Below are 16,196 nucleotides of genomic sequence, written 5' to 3'. Positions count from 1 at the left end.
CGAAAATTTGTTTTGTTTTTCCAAAAAGCAGAGAGAGAAGAAGGAACAATATAAATATGCACTCATAAAATGAAATCCCTTGGAGTCTTTATATGTACATACGTAGTTTGTAGCTCTTGGCGACTCGTATACGGTAAGAATCGTTGATCTCTTCAATACCGACTGCGTACCGGTAGTAGGTAATGCTCCGAAGAAATCACGTGACCTTAGTTATGATTTTCGCAACCGCGTTGAAGTTTGGTGCTCGAGAAGTTCAAGCTCTCACCATCTCCTAATCGAATCAAATAGTCGATAAATAAAGCTGAATTGTCATCCGGTGTCATAAAGTCATGCGTACATGATCGATTTTTATTTGCATCAACTACCGTTCAGCCATCTTTGGGTCTGTCTCAGCTCTGATAGCCGCATTGTTCAGCTATTCGAACACAGTGCCGAGCGAGAGGTTTTCACTTCCCCAAGTGATCATCGTTACGCATAAGCGCTTTGGAATCCATTCAGCTGTCAAAACGACATCTTCACCATGCATTTCACGGAGGAAGAAGCCGCGGATGTGAAGACCTGGGTGATTAAGCGATTGGAGGATATGTATGTGCTCGCCTCTCCGCGCGTCTGCTAATACCTGCGGAATCGCACTTTTACAAGATCTGAAAACTTACAATGTTTCTCTTTCTTAAATCTAGCTCCGACGCTGATTCCGACGTCTTAGCCGATTATGTCCTTGCACTTATCCGATCAGATGCGCCGGACGATGAAATCCGTCAAGCATCTATTGAGAATTTGGAAGACTTTTTGAAAGAGAGTTAGTTGTGCTGTTCGCTACTTCTTAGCGAGCATTTGTTGACCAAAATCAATTTCTAGATACTGTTCAGTTCGTCAACGAGATTTTTGCTAAATACGGACCCAAGACTCAACCCTCTGCTCCTGCCGCCGCCCAGCCAGCTCCAGTTCACCCCGCTTCAGCTCCTGCTGCTGCTCCCTTTGGACAGCCTACAGCTTACAACCCTGCAGCTCAGAGTTTCGTGCCTCAGACTGCGGCTGCGGCTCCGGCTCAAGATGCTTGGGGCAATGCTCAAAACTCGCGCAAACGCACTTTCCACGAAGGCTTTCAGCAAGATAATCAACAGAGTGACACACAACGAGGCGGAAGGTCATTCAAAGCCCCTCGTACACGCCGTGGTGGCGTTGGCCGCGGCGATCGCATGAATGGTCGAGGAAGAGACGTTGCTCCTCTCCCTAACCAATTTCAGCAGGGTATACCCGGGTTTCCTCCAATGCCGCCGGGTTTCCCTGGGTTTGATCAGAATGATCCAATGGCTGCAATGATGGCTTTTCAGAGCATGGGATTTCCTCAGATGCCGGGTCTTCCCCCCATGCCTGGTCAACCGGGTGCTGATCAAGCCAAGTCGAATGAGCCTTGTCCATTCTATGAGCAGAATGGTATCTGCTATATGGGTGCGGCCTGTCCATATAAACATGGGCAAGGTCCTGTTACCGTTCCTTCTGGTAATGATGGTGAGTAAAGTCTGTCTCTGTTGTGGTTTCTTCCCGCTAATGTGAAGTAGAGTATGATCCTGCAAATGCTACCATCTTCGAGGCACAAGGTGGCTCGAGGGGATCAGACCGAGGACGTGGCCGAGGACGAGGTCGCGGAGATCGTGGTGGTTTCTCGTCAAGAGGCCGAGGTGGCCGTTCAGAATTTGCGCACGTCGGACCTAGTGACGACAAAACGAACACCACCGTTGTTGTCGAAAACATCCCCGACGATAAATACCAGGAGCAAGTGATTCGAGATTACTTCTCAGAGTTTGGTAATATCGCCGAAATCAATATGCAAGGGTTCAAGAAAAGTCTGGCAGTCATCAAGTTTGAGGATCACGATGCGGCTCGCCGTGCATGGTCAAGCCCTAAGGCTATCTTCGACAACCGATTTGTGAAGGTATACTGGCACAAGTTTCAGAACAAACCTGATTCGAACGGTCAAGCAGCCGGAGCGGAACAGGACACGCCAATGTTTGATAGAGAAGAATTCGAGAAGCAACAAGCCGAGGCTCAGAGGTTACACGAAGAGAGAATGAAAAAGCGCAAGGAGGCAGAAGAAGCTCGGCTTGCGCTTGAAAAACAACGCGAGGAGCTCATGAAGAAACAACAAGAGGAGAAGGCCAAATTACTCAAACGGCTTGGAGATGCGTCGGCGGCAACAGGCGAGGCTGGTCAAGGAGAAAATGGTTCTACCGCAGCTGGCGACGAGAACGCCAGCGAGCAGACTAAAGCCCTGCGAGCACAACTCGCAGCACTGGAGGCCGAGGCTAAGAGTCTAGGGATCGATCCGGAGAGTGGCGCCCAGTCATTTAGAGGACGCGGACGAGGATTTGGTGGTTATCGTGGACGAGGACGTGGTTTCGATCCTTCATTCCGTGGTTCATATAGAGGTTCTTTCCGTGGACGTGGTGCTCCTCGCGGCGCTGGACGTGGTGGAGTATTACGTCTAGATAACCGACCCAAACGAGTCGCCATTTCTGGTGTTGACCTTGGCACTGAAAAGGATGAGGCTTTACGACAGTATCTCATTGTAAGTTCTTCTCCCCTTTACTTCACGGATTAAGCTTTGTGCTGACTATAATCCAGGGCGTTGGTGAATATGAATCCATTGAGCCCAGCCCCGATCAGCCTAATTCTCTAGTCGTCACATTCAAAGAACGCTACCTCGCAGAAAAGCTCATGTTCGGCCCGTCAGAGATCCCATCTGTTGGCAAAGTTGAGCTTTCATGGGTCCCGAATCCTCCTATTTCGACTCCTGCTAGTTCCGGCGCATTTACCGCTGCAGGAAATAAGGGCGAAGATACTGCGATGGAAAATTCCGGAGGTACCAATGGCCATGAGAACATGGGTGAGGTCGACTATGATGTTGCTGACGATGAGGATAGCTGGGGCATTGGATTGTAATGATTGGACAGTTCATAAGTGATTCTACACTTTCATACTAAGCGTAATGGAGTTATTCGATGTATTATTAGTACAAAATTCAGTCCATATATCTTCCTCCCGGTTCCTACTGCATACCCTTAGTACTGATTAACCAAACCGTAGTCAATATTGGATTCACTTGATGTGGCGAATACACATTTCAGAATCTGATTCCGGTTCGATATTCAAACTTTTTTGGGTTTTCTAGATATCAATTGTATACACAACGCTATGCATTGATCGATTTGGTGCAAACCCTGAAATAGCATCATCGGAGGTGTTCCGTCCTCCCCGGGCCTTGGGGATACCCCGCGTGGAGAGACACCAACATTTGCGGGGGGGATATTTGCTTTTTCAGTTTGAAGAAGTTCAATTTACTGTGGAGGTGTAAGCATTGAATTAGTTTAAATTCAGGAGACTCGCAGTTTTCGCGGGGTGGTCGGGTCGATGTTTATCTGTTGTTCAAATTGTTCTGGTTTCATATGCTCTCGCGACTCGCATTGGGTGCAGCTATTGATATATATACCGGACCTCGTCTCACCTCAGTTTCTGGACCATTGCGATCGACATTTTTAAGACTTTACCGTTTATCTAAGATCGATTACATTCATACTTGAAGAAAGCAAAATGACTCCAGTGCCAAATTCCTTCCCCTCCCCCCTCCCCCCCCTACCGGTGGGAAGCCATCTCCCAGGCGGCCATGGCTTCGACCCAGCAGTTCCCCCCAACACAACAGAAGGCTTTCACCTGAACCACCTCATGCTCCGAATCCGTGACCCCAGCGAATCCCTTCACTTTTACATCGACCTAATGGGTCTCCGCACAGTGTTCGCCATGAACACCGGCCCTTGCTCAATCTATTATCTGGGCCATCCCCAAACCGACGCCGAGCGCGCAGATCCCAAACTATATGCTCAAAACACAGTCTCGAATGAAGTCTTAACCACGACGAAGGGATTGATAGAGTTGGTGCATATCCATGGAACGGAGAAATTGTCCAAGGAGGAGTATAAATTGCAGAATGGAAATGTAGCCCCATTCCTAGGGTTTGGGCATGTTGGGTTTACGGTGCCGGATGTTCCTACTGCGCTCAAGAGACTCACAGAGAATGGAGTGAAGGTGCTCAAGGATGTGGGTGTTGCGGAGAGGGAGCATGTACCTATTACAGAGTGGGAGAGTGAGAAGTTTGGTGTTGGGATTGGGGAGCTGCATGCGGGATATAAGCATGTGCTTTCGCAGATTGGGTTTGTTGAAGATCCGGTAAAACACTCTTTGATTCCATTCGCTGATAATTGTTGTTTTGGATATGGCTGACATTTATCATCATAGAACGGATACTGGATAGAGCTTGTGCCGCAGAACATGAAGTGATTGAGATGGGATAGAAGAGGCAGGATTTGAGATTGCATTGTCCGATACGGTAGAAAGGTAACATAGTATTTACTTCTAGAGGTTCCAGAGAGACAGATAGAACATCGGCAGTCGTCACTAAGATTTCATGTGTATCAATTTCAGCAAAATAGAGCTTCTCGAGCCGGATGTCATACTTCCCCTATTTTCCATGACGCAAACTTCGTGTCTGGATTTCTCCTTCCAGTAGAGTACTGACTATGGTAGAGTAGTGAATTGTAATTGTATCATTATTTTTCGAAAGTCGCAGCTCAGAGGACCTCGACGAACACAGGACTGTCATAACCTTCCGTCCCTGGGGAAAAGGGATGAACTTCTTGGGCGCTGAAAGCTCGACAAACAGTTTGAGAGGATCGAGCAAGCGTAGGACAAACAAGAGCTTCATTCTGATTTATAAGCAGGCTGCTTGTCAACTCAGTGTCGACACAGTTTGCAGATAAGCTGACGGAGACAGAGGAGGGCAGGGATGAATGAAAGATCTGAATGAAGACATCAATCTGCTCAGAAACAATTTTGAAAATATTCTCCGCGCTGTTGGCAAATAAATCTCAAGTGTTTGGCCGGTCTGTGCATCCTAACCTAGGGGGATAGACCCTCAAATCGGTTCTCTATGCTCTGATATAAGAACAAAGGTCTAAAAAGGAGTGAGTGGCGAATTTGAACAAAGCATTGTATGTCATGAAATTCTTCTTTCGTCTCCGATAGATAAACAACATGAATCATGCGGTGAATATGTAGGTTACTGGAAATACACAGTAGGCCGTTTCCTTTCATGGTTACAAAGCCTTTGTAATTGCCATGGAAACGCTCCAGCGGTGATTTTCCTGAAACAATAGCTGAAATATAACAGCTACAAGTACATATGTCAACTACCAGAACATGATTACGTTGGTGGAGACCTTATGTCGAATTCCAGGGAAGTTGATAGGGCAAGAGTGACACATATTCTCCGATGGGCAGGAGCTTCTTCGTCCTCCTGGCCATTTGCTGTCCAGTAGTTTGTAAACGTGCATACACGCGGACGACTCCTGACGAAATTGCTGGAAATTGTTGAAGAATATTTCCTATTTCGGAACTATTCTTCAGAAATTGTCGGCGACTCTACGTACAATATTTCAGAAGGTCGATCATTGAGATATTCATCTGGGCCCACTTTTTCGATACCCGCGCAGCATCATTTACTCCTTTCGGAAATTAGGGCTAATTGTCAACTACAAGCGCTGAGTCTTGAGTTCTCGAGTCACGTTGATTCATCTATTAGCCTTATTTTCACTCGCTGATCAAACTGTAATCACGTATGTATGAGCACAGATGAGAACCTCTGATAATTTGTCTGTCGACTCGATCATCTTACTGCGACTGCAGGATAGATCGCCCTGATCTTTCCATCTGTACGGTGTGCCCATCTAATAGAAACTTCGGATATCATTTCATGTTTGACCTCAAGAATATGCCATATCATAGAAATTGAGTGTACAAGTGAGATTTGGCCAGCAGTGATCCTGATAAGCTTTCTGTAGAATCCGCCATAAACGCTGGAAACTCGGCAACTACGTGTCTGGGAAATCCTGCCCTGAATCACAACGCCAATAGGAATCTCTCCATGCTCAAACTTGTCCTGGAGCACGTTTGGTATGTCTTGCATTAGCGTCGTCAAGTCCCACTTTTGCTGCCAAATCTGTAGCTCGTTAAAGCTCTCGTGAGATAAGAAATTTACACGATAGCATCATTTTCCCATGATAAGGCCGTAGAGCTCCACAATTTGTACTCTCCCAATTTCAGAGACCAGGGCCACTATTTTGAACGGGGAAAGGAGATAAGAAAGCCGAAATTACTTTTTGATTTCAACGCGGTGGCGGAAAACTCGGCATGCCTCATGATCGTGTCTTTGACGACGATCGTGTTTTTTAAGGGCTCCACTCGATACCGGACGTTTTGTTCCCCCGTATTAACGATCGTGGTCAAGAACCGATTGTCGGCCTTGAGTCGTTAAGAAAGCTTTCGGGGATGTAAAATCGTTCATGCCATAAGCAAGTTGGACTGGCGGCTAGAAAAGTTGGCAATATGGCAAATGTCTTGCTTTATATGAAGGACAGCTCTAGGAATTTTCGATGTCAACATACAAGAATGCCCGCAAGAAACATGTCAACAGGATACTTTCTGAAAAGAGCTATATAAAGAGGCCAAGAAACAAAAGTAGAAAGCACACATTGATCACAATCTGGTTCATGAAGCTTTCACTTGTAGCTATCAAAATCAGTGCCAGGATTTCCAATCACCCCACATAATCTCTACTTTCAATAGAGTTAGCAAAAAGTGTGCTGGAAGAGTTTTGTAAATATGTAGGGAAATTTCGCTGGAATAGGCTTATGATAGCATTGAATATGTTTATTGTAGGCTACTGATCTCCTAAACAAAGAGTAGTGCCTACCTCTCTTTCCGCCTATCAGAGTCATTTGGCACTTTTTGCACAAACATGCGAAATGTAATTTCCCTTTTCAGCAGCGCCCAACTGGGTATTCTAAGTGCAATCCGAGGGTTAGTCTCTCCCTCTCTCCTTTTCCTTTCCACAACACATATCCCATATCCCATATCCCATATCCCATATTCCATATTCTTGATAACCGATCTCAATATCTTGCAAATCATTCTTCTATCTTGACTCACAAGCCAACGAGTTTTCCAAGACCTTATTCGACCTTCTTCAGACACCACACTTCTTCTCTTGTTTCTCCAACTCCCTCCTACTTCGATCCTTCCAACCATGTCCTTCCACCAAGATGAGTTTCAGGACCTGGAGGACCTCATCTTTGGACTCGGTCAATCCTTGGATGGCTCGAACGAAGAGAGTTCATGGGGCCGGTCAGATATGAGCTTCTTTGACGAATTTTTACAAGAAAACGACGATCCTCGGTTGCAACCCATTTTGGATGAAGCGCAAGAGAGTGAAGGGATCCTTGCTGAGGCCGTCAGGGCTCTCATTAACTACACTCATCCAGATGATCTTTCAAGCACCGCCATCAATATGAATACGAATAACGGGTTGGGTCTTGATCGACCATTAGATGTTCTTCGACCACTGTTAAACGAGAATCCGTATCGGACTGGATACCAGAATGTGAATCTTCAGCCACAGTCGGATGAAAACCCCTATCGGACAGAATACCAGACGACCAATCCTCGGCCACGGCCTGAACCAATTCTGGGCCGTCAAAACGTAAATCCTCAACCGGCGTCAGAGCAGATTATACATTCAATGGCAGGCCAGAATCCCGAGATGGTGACTTCTTACGGAAACGCCAACATGCATGGTATGCATGATTCCTATTTCTCCCCGCCTGTGCACAACGATCCTCGACCGACAACCGCGTCAACTTACGCCAACACCTCGGAAACTGCTGGTAGTCCTGTCTCCTTCGATATGATAGGTAAGCATCAGACACAAACTCCAAGATTAGATTTAACCACCACTCTTGACCTGTACTCTGAGCTGACAAAGACACAGGCAATTTGATCCCGAAACGTGAAGCGAGCGCAGGTATGGTTCCCGCGGTTTGCTTATCATAATAGTTGCTAACATGCTTTGTGCGTCCATAGTAAGTCGTCGACTCAGTGATATCTCTGCAGAAGGAGACCAAACGCTCGGAAGCGCGGCAGCGAAGCGAATGCATAGTTCCGAAGTCGAAGGGACGAACGATGATCTTACACAAGATGATTCTCGTCGTAAACGACGACGTGTGATAACCCCAGATCATAATCATAAAATCGAGTGGGACGATTCCACTCGGCCCAAGTATACCCGGAAGATTGTGAATGAGAACGCCAGATATCGTCACGCACTCAAACTTCGAAGGGCCAAATCATCGTGCCCAGAAGGGGTCAAGAGTCTATATCAACATCTAAAGAGTGAAATAATCCCTAAGAAGTCGTACTATCGGAAGAAGGGAACTGAAGCCACAGTGTCTGCGACAGCCCCTGGAGCAGCAGCATCTCACCAATTTGTCCCTCCCGCAGCAGGCACGGTTCTCTCTGGAGGTGGAGGAGCCACTTCTTCGAGTACCTCGAACCGAAGGGCTCGACAGGCAAATCCTCGGACACACATTCCAGTAGAGACCGTCCGTCAAGCTGCGCCGGAGGGATGGGATCCCTACGATAATGGTTATTATTCCGGGGACGATAACGTCTCTGATGCCGGGAAAGAAATTCGGGGTAAGGCAAGCGACTATAAGCCCCCTCGCATGGCTTGCCGACGTTGCAACAAGCTAAAGCAGCCATGTGATCACGCGTACCCGGCGTGTTCTCTGTGCGCAAAGTACGGAGAGCGCTGTCGGTATCGCGATGATCTAACTGGCCGGCAAATTAGGCCTGGTCAGTTAGAGGAGGTGGAGGTCGCCCTCCACGATGCTCAGGAAGAAATAAATCGTCTGAAGAAGCAGGTGAAATCGATGGAAGAAGCTCGGAATCTTCGTAACGACGCTCAACAATAGCTGCTCTGCAGGGTGCCTTTTCTTCCCTGGGCATTGTGGTGGGATGTCTTGTCTCGGGTGACTATTGTGAGCGCTTGGCTGTTGTGTTCAGATGTTGGTTCAGTGATACTACACTTCTGCCATAGCTTCATTATTTTCTTATTTGTCTTGGTCCTGTTGTTCTCCTCTTGCACATTTTCATCAGATTGGACTGGCTGGATACCACTTGCATGTTCTTTTGGGGAGTTTGATGGAGTCATTTGTATATCTTTCTTCCTGTTAGCTTTAGCATGCCAGAATGACATTTGATTTTCAAAGCTTAGGTCTGCGCCCACAAATCACCGACAGGATACGCTTGCAACGCACATAGGTCGAAACATCTGCTACAACTGCCATAATGACTATCGAAAACCGAAATCGCTTGTTCTTCAAGATCCGATATCATCGTCCTGGACCCTGAAGACTGACTGACAACCATTCGACCATGAAAAAGTATCTCACCATACGATATCTGAGGCGTAATGGACCATCATCTGTCGGCACCCCCGAAGTTGTAGGACCCAGACTGGTCATCGACGCCAAGATCGAAATCATAAGGAATTACGTGCGATTCCGCCTCACTGCCTTTATCGACTTCCATTTGGTCCAACAGTCGATCAATCTCATCACCTGCCTGTGCCTCTAAGCCAACGGAATGATGACCGATTATGGGCACAGGAACCGCAGTCCGAATTGCGTTGTTATCAAAAAAGTTGAATGTTGGCATTTGCCTGGCCGCAGATGTATTGCTCGCTTGTGACGAGTTCTGCGTGCTGGCCGCCATCTGCGCTTCAATACTGACGCTCATACTGGACTTTCTTGCTCGAGTGCTGGAATGGTAACCCGAATTGTCTGGACTCGACATGAACAGAAGCGTTTCTATAGCATCCTTCTCCATAAGAGCGTTTTGAGAGGGTGTTCTTTGCTTTACAGGCGATCCGTTACTTGGTAACAGGGGAGTCAGAGCTTGTGCATTTTTCTTGAGACGCAATGGAGTTGCATCAACTGGTCCGGTCAATTTGGATTCAAGGCCAGTCTTTCCTTCATGCTCCGAATGATATCGGCGATGCCGTGGTGTTGAAGTATGAGAAACCAAACCATCCGCTTCATTAGGGCTAGGTCGTCGTCGTGCGGTCTTCAACCTATCCCCTGTAACAATATCGACTGGCGGAGCAAGCTTAGGAGTCTGTGACAAGGATGATGACTGCCTTGCCGTGTTTGCGCCAGGCTGACCTATGGACCCATTTATAGTCGAGTCTGAAATTTGAGAGTGTGACATCCCCAAGGACCCATTATGCAGTTGACGGGATTCCGGTACCGGTTGTATGGTGTTCTGCACACCGGATATGCTTCCCTTTGACGGTGTGCTATCTCCATGCTGCCGTAGTTGCCGACTCTGTTCTACCTTAGCGGCCGCATACGATAAACGAGCTCGGAGTTGGGCAGATAACTATTATCACTCTTGTCAGTAAATTGACTACGATTTGACAGGGATCGGAATCAAATCAATCGCTGACCTCGGCAATTTTGTTCCCCGTGGAGTCCAGGCTTGTCGTTCTCGAATGCCCGTCAATTCCATTGGAAGGTCGTGCCCGGCTTTGAGTCTCATATACTGCCGTTTTTATCTCGCCCGTTGCGCTCCTCTTGTGCCCTCGACTGGGTGGGGGTGGTGGTGGTCGAGTGTCAATTCGAGACTTGGAGGGACTCGCCGCTGGGCCTCTCACGTGGCCATGGCTAAACGGTTGTGAATAAGCTGCCTGCTGCCATGACTCTCTCTGGCTCCTTGTGCTCGCTATGGTCCTAGAGTCGCTGTCTGTAGCTGGTATTGCGATTCGTTGTTGGCCCGGGACGGCATTTGTTGACATGGTTGTTGCTGCCTTTGAGGTGAGAATGCTCGCATCCATCGCAACAAAAAAACGCGGGAGGCGGTTCGGAGCCAGCAAGACCGTTTACTTAGTCTGCTCGATATCCACAGATAGACCCAATGCTCCCGAAATATGGTGAACCCGTGAAGAAATCATGCAAAGAACGATGAAGGTTGAAGTTCAAGACGTCTGAAGGATTCTGGGTTGCCTGGGTACACATGGACTGCTGCATGCATAGCAGGCAGTGACGACCCGCCCCAATTGCACGCGATGACCACTCACGCTCGCCCAAACCTAAACTATGCACAAACAGTCGCTTTTCGAGGATTTAGGCAGCACTACGAGTCTCTTCGATAGTGAATCAGGCACATCAGGAATTGAATACAGGCTGTCTGGCCACTGACGGTGGAAATTTTCTATGCCAATAATCTCGAGATACCTCAACTGTGGGCATGGGAGCGATACGTTCAACATTTTATAACCCACGCAATTACACCATGTACACTACAGAATATCCACAGTTTACCCCTGGATATTTCTTATACAAAGACCGAATACTATCCGATAGGATCTGTTGAGCGACGAAGGTAATGCCCGGCATCCTCCGCCGGAGAGAAGAGAGGCCATTACTCGAAAAGAATCCAATAACGGCCTGGAATGCAATGGAGGATGGGAAAACTCCTCAAAGTAGTATATATTTCCGAACAAGCACAGAAGCCATGGATGAGAGGAGCTTCATTGCGTTGGGTGCTGGTAGAAATGGTTTGCTGCTCGTCGCGAGGTTGCCGAGGAGGGGCCAAGTCCTGATGCATAAAACGAGTTACGTATAGGTGATTATGGAGGGGTTGTGATTCAATTATGAGGCATAAGAGTCCAGGGTAATTAGGGCTTGTATTTGAGTGGAGATATTATCAATAGGAAATTTGATTAGAAGACAAACAATGGTTGTTTGTGGCGGGTGTTGAGAGATGGATAAAAATGTTGGAAAAGAAAGACGAGAATGAAAGATGGTCGGGGAAACGCGTCCGTGTCGCGGGTCACATGACACCTTAGTGCCTTGTATTTCAGGCATAACTACTGAACGAGACAGCGGATTTAAATAAACACTATGTAGAATGAAGTTGCCAGTTAGGTTAAAAGAATATATACGACTTTTGCGTAAATTGACGACAGAGATCAAATTGTCTATATTTACACATGGATGGTGGTATATTGCAAACTTTTTGTGTCATACAAAGACAACCAAACCAGACTAATGAACGCCAAAAATGCATCAACGAGTATATCATAACGCTCACTTGCGCTTCTTACCACCGCCTGAATCTCCGTCGGTGTTCTTCCGTTTCTTGCCCTCTTGTCTCCAGTATTCACTCTTCTCACGTTTCTCGCGTTCGGCTTTCTTTGCCAAGTTCTCTGCCACTTTGGCGCGGTATCCTTTTCGGCGCTCCTCCTGGGCTGCGGCACGTTTGGTTCTCTTTTCGGTGTTCATGGTGGTGAGTTTCTGCATGAGATCACGTGCCTTCTTCTCCTCTCCGCCTAGAACAACAGCTCGCTTCTGCATGTATGTCTGCTCTTTGCGGGGTCGCATCTGAGTAATCTGAGATTTGTAGGGCAGGTCCTTGGCGAGTTGTCGAGGGACACGGAGAGGGTTGAAATGGCGCGTAGGACGTTCAACTGGTTTATACTTTGAGTCCTTCTCAAGCGGTGTAGCGATTCCTTCGGCTCTGCGCACCTCGCCAGTCAATCGCATACCCTGCCATCCGTTTTCTTCGGGAGCACTCTCATCGATATCCAACAAATTCGTGACGGGATTGTAGAACCGGTGAGGCTTAATCGGATACCAGGCACGGAGGAAGACGATGTCGCTCATTAGAATCTTGTCCTCGAAAGTAGCTCGGAAATGACCTTCAGGTTTGCTGAGAGCTCTCTTGATTTGACCACGGATACCAGACACTGTACGAATGGCGGCACCTTCAAACTTGGCAATTTCCAAAGAAGAATTGAACATGTCACGAATGAAAGCAGTATTGCGGAAGATCTTATATGGATAACCAGTAAGTTTCAGTTTTTTCACAATCTCGGTGCTCTCATCTACATTGAGAACGACACCAGTGGCGGCGATTCGGAAGCCCGGAATTTTGTTCGAAAATGAATTCACACAACAGAAACCGGTATTGGGAGCAACTAGAGGCCCGTAAAATGTTCCGAAACAGTGCATGTGCTCTGGTGTATACTTCAACATGCGGTTGCGAGTACGCGAGTCGGAGATACTGTAGATGGGTAGAGTCTGGAAGCGACGCCAGCCGAGAGAGAAGATAAGCGGATCGTTGGTCTTGAGAATCTTCTTGTGCCACCTATGTCGTTTGATACGCACTTGTACGTAGCCAAAACGTTCTTCTGTTGGTGCTAATCCACCAACAAGGACTGGGTATCGAGGATTAAACTTGGTCGAAAATTCACATGGGACCTTCTCCAAGACAATTCGCGCATAGGTACCAGCTCGGAAACCTTCCGCTCGAGCACGAGAAATAGCGTCAAGAGACTCGAACTCGGCACGGTTGATATCCAATTGTTTTTGCAACTGAGCCTTTTGAGCGTCATACCAGTCATCTTCTCCAAACTCGTTGTCGTCTTTGCCTTCGTTTCGATCACCATTCCTGGCATTAGCGAAGCCCTCTCGATCCTCCTCTTCAAATCGCAGCTTAAGCTCTTCTTTCCTCTTGGCGTTTCGCTCTCGCTCGGCTTCAAGGTCCACCTCGCCTTCAGCTTTCTCCTCAGCTTCACTCTCTTCTTCATCACCCGAGCCTTCATCAAAACCATTGAAGACTTCACCGGTCTCAAGATCCTCAAAAGCACCATCCCCCTCGTCAGATAGTCCATCATCAGGGCGATCATCATCTTCGTCGCCACTGCCAGAAGCACCTAGTCTGGCCGAAGCAAAGCGACGTCGTAAGGTTTCGACAGCATCTTGGTCTGACCATTTCTTCTCCAGCTCATCGTAGTCAAAGGTGGGAATTGTCCGATCTTCCCATTCTTCTTCCTTCTCAGCATTGGTCTTTTTGAAGAAGTCTTCTTCTTCATCCTCGTCTATATCCTCCGTATCCTCGTTATCTTCACCTTTCCATCTGGCTATCACCTCAGCAGGCGTGATAGACTCGTCGTAGAGCATCCGGGTAAGGTCAATGACGCGGTATGCGGGCTTCTTCCCATGGAGAGCTTTGGCATTATCTAACATATTGCTCTTCCACCGTAAAGCACCGTCTTCATCATTCTCTGATGCGTCCTCATCCTCATCAGGATCGTCAAACTCCTGATCTTCAACGGAAGAGATGGATCCCAGGTCCGAATCACTGTCTGCGAAAGCAAAATCACCTTCTTTCCCTTTGCTATCACGGTTCTGCTTCTCACGAATATGCCGGGTCAAGTCCGATGGCGCTTCGAATTCACCTTCATTATCGTCGGACTCCAGCTCCTCATCAGAATTCTCGTCACCCAAGTCTCCCTCCATCCCTTCCTCATCATCCTCATCCGCTTCCTCACTTCCAAACCCTTCGTCTTCTTCTTCAGAAACGTAACCGGTAGCATCCATTGCCCGGATATTGCGCTTTTCCTTTCGCCCAGTGTCTGTTTCGCCATCCACTTTAGAAATTGCTCCACCTCCCTTGAAAAGCTGGAGACTATCTTTAGCTTCTCCAAGCAGTTTGCGTTCATTTTGTAAACCCATGACAAGCTGTTCTCCTAGACCCCTGTTTTCGTCGTCGGAGTCATCGTGCTCCCGATTGAAGGTCGCGGATTTGACATCGATATAAACGGCATCCTTATCGATCAAGACACCACCAACATCCGACATTGGAGCAAACAACAATTTCTGCTTTTCACCCAATCTCTTCCTTCCACCTTTGCCCGTCGCCTTGGCTATTTGCTGGTCCATGAAAGGTGTAGGACAAGGATCGGGTAGAGACTCAATAGCAGATACTGTGAGATCACCGACACCAGGAACATGGACACGAGCACCTTGAGCGGGGAAATTGGTTCCGCGCAAGTAGCCATACAATGCTATTGTACGATCGCACTTTGGGTCTTTTTCAATCTCAGTGGGCGGGGTGATGTCGAGGAATCGATCGGCGAGAGCGTAAGGATGCGAATTGCGCCACACAAGAGGACGTGGGTTCTTCATCACGGAGAGGAATCGAGATAGGTTGTGGATTTCACGGTCTGGGTACCGGCCATTGACGACACCGGACAGGTAAAATAATTTTGCGCCTTGATATAGTTCGCTCCAGAAACGGTGTTTCAATCGTTTCTTCGCTGCTTGCAATGTGCTCTGTTTCCTGAACAAGTCGAGGTGGGTAAGAATACCAAAGACGTTACCAGGCATACCACTGGAGGCCAGAACGTTTAGGAATTCCATGGTCTCCATTTCAAACCCGTAATTGCCGTCAATCATCAACAACACTATATCTGCGATCTTGGCGACATCGATCATGCTAGCCAACGAATCTGAAGGGCATTCAAGGAACGTCAAGCGTCGTCGCTTGGATGTAACGACCGTAAGAGGACCCGTCGGAGAACTTAATGTTTGTTTCGAGTATCGTCTTATTAACGATTTGATCAGTGTAGTCTTTCCAACTCCGGGAGGTCCAACGACTGTGACGATAATTGGCGGTGCCTCCTCGGGGAGACGGTCGACGAGAGGTACATGTAGGCGTTTTTCCTTGAGTTCATGGGATCTTGCAGCTTGTCTATTACCCTTTCCAGGGTTTGAGAAAGCAAAAGCTTTCGGGTTCTGACCTATAAGTCAAAGAATGAAAGTGTCAGTCAAACTATATTTATCCGGTGACAAAATGTAGGTCAATAAAGAAGTTTCTTCAAACAAGCATACCTTCATATTTCTTTTTCTCCTTCGTCTTGTGATGAGCCCGATTCTTCTGATCATCCATCTTGAGAGGAATAAAAGACGACAGATGCCGTCCAAAGTCTCTCCTGGCCTGCAATGAATGAAATTGGAGTGTGTTGTGCTGGAAAAAGCGGCTGCAAATTCATCAAAGCCATGCAACTTATCTCAAAATAATTTCTTCATATCCGCTTTTATCGGTCGGAACAACTTTCTTCCAGTCCGCGGAATACAAAGCTTAGATACAGAGGGACGCTAGTGTGTATAAGGAAAGTGGCTCATGCCGCCTGCCAATGAGCTCTGATAGTCTGTTAACTCTGTGTACTCGATTTACTGAGTCCATCATCGAGTTGTCCAGCACTTTTTCTTCCGATTGTCACTGCTTTGCAAGAAGCATCTTCAAAGAATCCCATATTACCATCAAACCCCGCATACTCCCGTTCTGCATTTCCCAAACAACACACAATGACTTCCCGATCTCCTCGACGACCGTCACCAGCATATACCGGGCCTTCTTCCTCTCCCATCTACGCATCCTCGTTACTTTACCACAAAATT

At 47.5% G+C, this 16,196-nt stretch overlaps 5 protein-coding genes across 5 annotated transcripts; 3 read left to right on the top strand and 2 right to left on the bottom strand.

The window, feature by feature from the left end:
* Window positions 1–520: 520 nt before the first annotated feature.
* Window positions 521–2,943, top strand: EYB26_001992 (uncharacterized protein; the record flags this gene model as incomplete). Its single annotated transcript, XM_054261300.1, has 5 exons — window positions 521–585; window positions 681–799; window positions 859–1,512; window positions 1,563–2,569; window positions 2,626–2,943. The coding sequence occupies 5 exons, from the start codon at window positions 521–523 to the stop codon at window positions 2,941–2,943; spliced, it is 2,163 nt and encodes a 720-aa protein (XP_054117275.1).
* A 648-nt stretch (window positions 2,944–3,591) lies between these two features.
* Window positions 3,592–4,335, top strand: EYB26_001991 (uncharacterized protein; the record flags this gene model as incomplete). Its single annotated transcript, XM_054261299.1, has 2 exons — window positions 3,592–4,224; window positions 4,294–4,335. The coding sequence occupies 2 exons, from the start codon at window positions 3,592–3,594 to the stop codon at window positions 4,333–4,335; spliced, it is 675 nt and encodes a 224-aa protein (XP_054117274.1).
* A 2,803-nt stretch (window positions 4,336–7,138) lies between these two features.
* On the top strand, window positions 7,139–8,861 carry EYB26_001990 (uncharacterized protein; the record flags this gene model as incomplete). Its single annotated transcript, XM_054261298.1, has 3 exons — window positions 7,139–7,802; window positions 7,880–7,912; window positions 7,972–8,861. 3 exons carry the CDS (start codon window positions 7,139–7,141, stop codon window positions 8,859–8,861), a joined length of 1,587 nt encoding a protein of 528 aa, XP_054117273.1.
* A 508-nt stretch (window positions 8,862–9,369) lies between these two features.
* On the bottom strand, window positions 9,370–10,783 carry EYB26_001989 (uncharacterized protein; the record flags this gene model as incomplete). Its single annotated transcript, XM_054261297.1, has 2 exons — window positions 9,370–10,329; window positions 10,397–10,783. The coding sequence occupies 2 exons, from the start codon at window positions 10,781–10,783 to the stop codon at window positions 9,370–9,372; spliced, it is 1,347 nt and encodes a 448-aa protein (XP_054117272.1).
* Window positions 10,784–12,038: 1,255 nt separating this feature from the next.
* Window positions 12,039–15,684, bottom strand: EYB26_001988 (uncharacterized protein; the record flags this gene model as incomplete). The annotated part of the gene is made up of 2 exons (XM_054261296.1): window positions 12,039–15,535; window positions 15,627–15,684. The coding sequence occupies 2 exons, from the start codon at window positions 15,682–15,684 to the stop codon at window positions 12,039–12,041; spliced, it is 3,555 nt and encodes a 1,184-aa protein (XP_054117271.1).
* Between the last annotated feature and the right edge of the window lie 512 nt (window positions 15,685–16,196).

The sequence above is a fragment of the Talaromyces marneffei genome, chromosome 1, assembly GCF_009556855.1.
Source record: "Talaromyces marneffei chromosome 1, complete sequence".
In the NCBI taxonomy this organism is placed as follows: Eukaryota; Fungi; Ascomycota; class Eurotiomycetes; order Eurotiales; family Trichocomaceae; genus Talaromyces; species Talaromyces marneffei.
This window is presented reverse-complemented; position numbering and strand designations above follow the sequence as displayed.